This window comes from Rhagoletis pomonella, unplaced genomic scaffold (genome assembly GCF_013731165.1).
Source record: "Rhagoletis pomonella isolate Grant_MI unplaced genomic scaffold, Rhpom_1.0 Rhpom_scaffold_00002, whole genome shotgun sequence".
Lineage (NCBI taxonomy): Eukaryota > Metazoa > Arthropoda > Insecta > Diptera > Tephritidae > Rhagoletis > Rhagoletis pomonella.
The window spans coordinates 94,688,840-94,691,147 of record NW_023458556.1 but is presented as its reverse complement, the minus strand read 5'-3'; the positions used below and the strand labels follow the sequence as shown (position 1 = coordinate 94,691,147).

General features: G+C 35.7%; 1 protein-coding gene across 1 annotated transcript; it reads right to left on the bottom strand.

Annotated features, from left to right (window-relative positions):
- Nucleotides 1–1,280: 1,280 nt before the first annotated feature.
- LOC118734781 lies at nt 1,281–1,886 on the bottom strand. The gene is made up of 2 exons (XM_036464466.1): nt 1,656–1,886; nt 1,281–1,555 (listed from the first exon to the last, which is right to left on the bottom strand). Exons 1-2 carry the CDS (start codon nt 1,747–1,749, stop codon nt 1,320–1,322), a joined length of 330 nt encoding a protein of 109 aa, XP_036320359.1. The 5' UTR covers nt 1,750–1,886; the 3' UTR covers nt 1,281–1,319.
- Nucleotides 1,887–2,308: the final 422 nt, after the last annotated feature.

Below are 2,308 nucleotides of genomic sequence, written 5' to 3'. Positions count from 1 at the left end.
ATTCATAGTCGTTTTTTCTGGCTAAGTACCAACTTAAATTCTAGTTTCGGCTGCAGCTGCAATTAAGTCGTAACTAGGAAGAAGTATTTTATTAAATTAAGGAAAAAAAGACGAAATATGTAAAAATTAAGTTGGCAGAGCGTGCTTTTGATAATATTGAATGATCTGCAATTGAAATTTACAATGAGCGATCCATTTGAATCGGAAGATGAAATTAAATGCGTATTACAATTCGAATAAGGCTACATCACAATTTTATAATTGGAATGATTTACATATATAAATGCTCAAATAATAAGTCAATTTCATGCTTGTTCTTTTTAAGCAAATTAGTGCATAACATTTAGATATGTGTTTGTATGTTTCACAGCATGCTTTCGATAAACATCGACTTCACATCATTCCGGTAGTTTTGGCTATTTCACACAATTAACGAGAAACTTATACCTTATTATTTTGCATAAACATGCAATGAAAGTAAAAATTACATAAACGGATGATCAAACTTGACATTATTTAATAAAAATGTCATATTTCCAAAATATCGTAAAGAAAAATCGATACATTTTCACACTCGTTTTGCAATATCGTAAACCTAAGTTAAAACTACATAGTAGAAGTCTGAAATGCGACTATGAATAGAAGTGAATTTTAAGTTGGTACTTAAATTTAAGTTGCAACTTTAATAGTTTCGACTTAGTGGCTGGACTATGAATACGCGCCTACAAAACTATATAAAGACTATAGTAGTAACAATTTCAAATCGATTAAATGTTTATTAAAACTATTACTACGTTTATACGCACAGAATAATCGACTTAATTAAAAGCGCATTGACACCGTACACATTTCGCTCTAGTGTTTATACTTACGGCTTTATATCGGCATCAAAGCAACCGTCTTCAAAAGCAAACAAAATTAGCTGTTTTCATTTGACATTTTATAAGTTAACATAATGGAAAGTGATAAAAATCTAGTTTTATTCGGCATTATAAAATCGTAACAAAGAAAAGAACGATTATTATTAATCAGCTTTTAAATACTGATGCGATTATTTGGAATTTGAGCAGAAGAGCTGATCTCCAATTCGCTTTGACTGAGAGCGGTGTTTATACACTCTTTCTAACTGTCTGGAGAAATAAACTACCGATTTGAAATGGAGTGTGAGCCAAAACACTTCGCTCTTTCAAAGCGAATTGAAATTTAGTTTATACATATGTTTTGAATCGCGACGAAATGAATTAAAGCGACTTATGCATGCGTGTAAACGTAGTATATACCTCATTGCACTAGCTTCCAAAAACAGAGAAGAAAAATAACTATGACGTACTGAGCTCTGGTTGTTGATGCAAGACTATTTTGCTGAGACTGACGCGACACACACAAGTACACCAGGTTGGGGTTACTTTAGTCGTCGCTGAAGTGTTTGCACTAGTTTGTGTCGGCTGGTGTACAGAAAAACTATCAAACTCCAGGCTGATTTTCGGCGCCGATGAAGCAACTGAGCCGAAGATATCATCAAGGTTGGCATTTGAAGTTGGTTGTACATTAATTTCTAAAATAGAAATGTAGGTCTCAATTCAGAACTTGGCAAAATATAAATTTGGATGGCCGCCTAAAAGTTTAAGACTTTTTTGAATCTACCAAATCCTTACCTAAAATATCAGGTATTGGAGCCGAGCCAATGCCAGATGAATTATCATCCCCGAATGCTCCAAGCAAAGCGAAACTAGCGTCACTCGTTGGCATAACAGTGGCTTGTGGATCTTGCACCGGCAGCTGGGGTTGGGGCTGGTTTAAATTGAGCAAGTCTATTGGTGGTGATGGTTGAGGTTGGATTCGAGGTACATCTTCTTGCTTTATTTCGGTAGCATCTGGTAAAATAGGCGTTATCTACCGAAGCAGCTAACTTAACAAGCGTAGGTTTGTTGATGGAACTAGGTTTTGTCACTGTAGTAAGGAAAATAAATAAATTAATGACATCGGCGGAAATACTATAGGGACTTGCCGAAATTATCCACCATTTCCTCGGATTCTAATTGCGAACTAAATATATGTTGTGCGTTTCTTATGGGCTTTGCTGGTAACCAAGGAGGATTCCTACTCGGCGGACATTCGCTATCCGTGAAACTCAACGACAGCGAAACCGAAAAGTCATGAGGAACCTGATCGGCATCCGGTAAATCATCGAGATCATTCGAGGAAAATGTTATCTTTGTTTCTTGTTCCGGTATGAATCAACAGTCGGGCATATGTGTCTTTAGTTGCTGAGCCAAAGTCACAAAGTTTAAGTTGTTTATCATTTCCA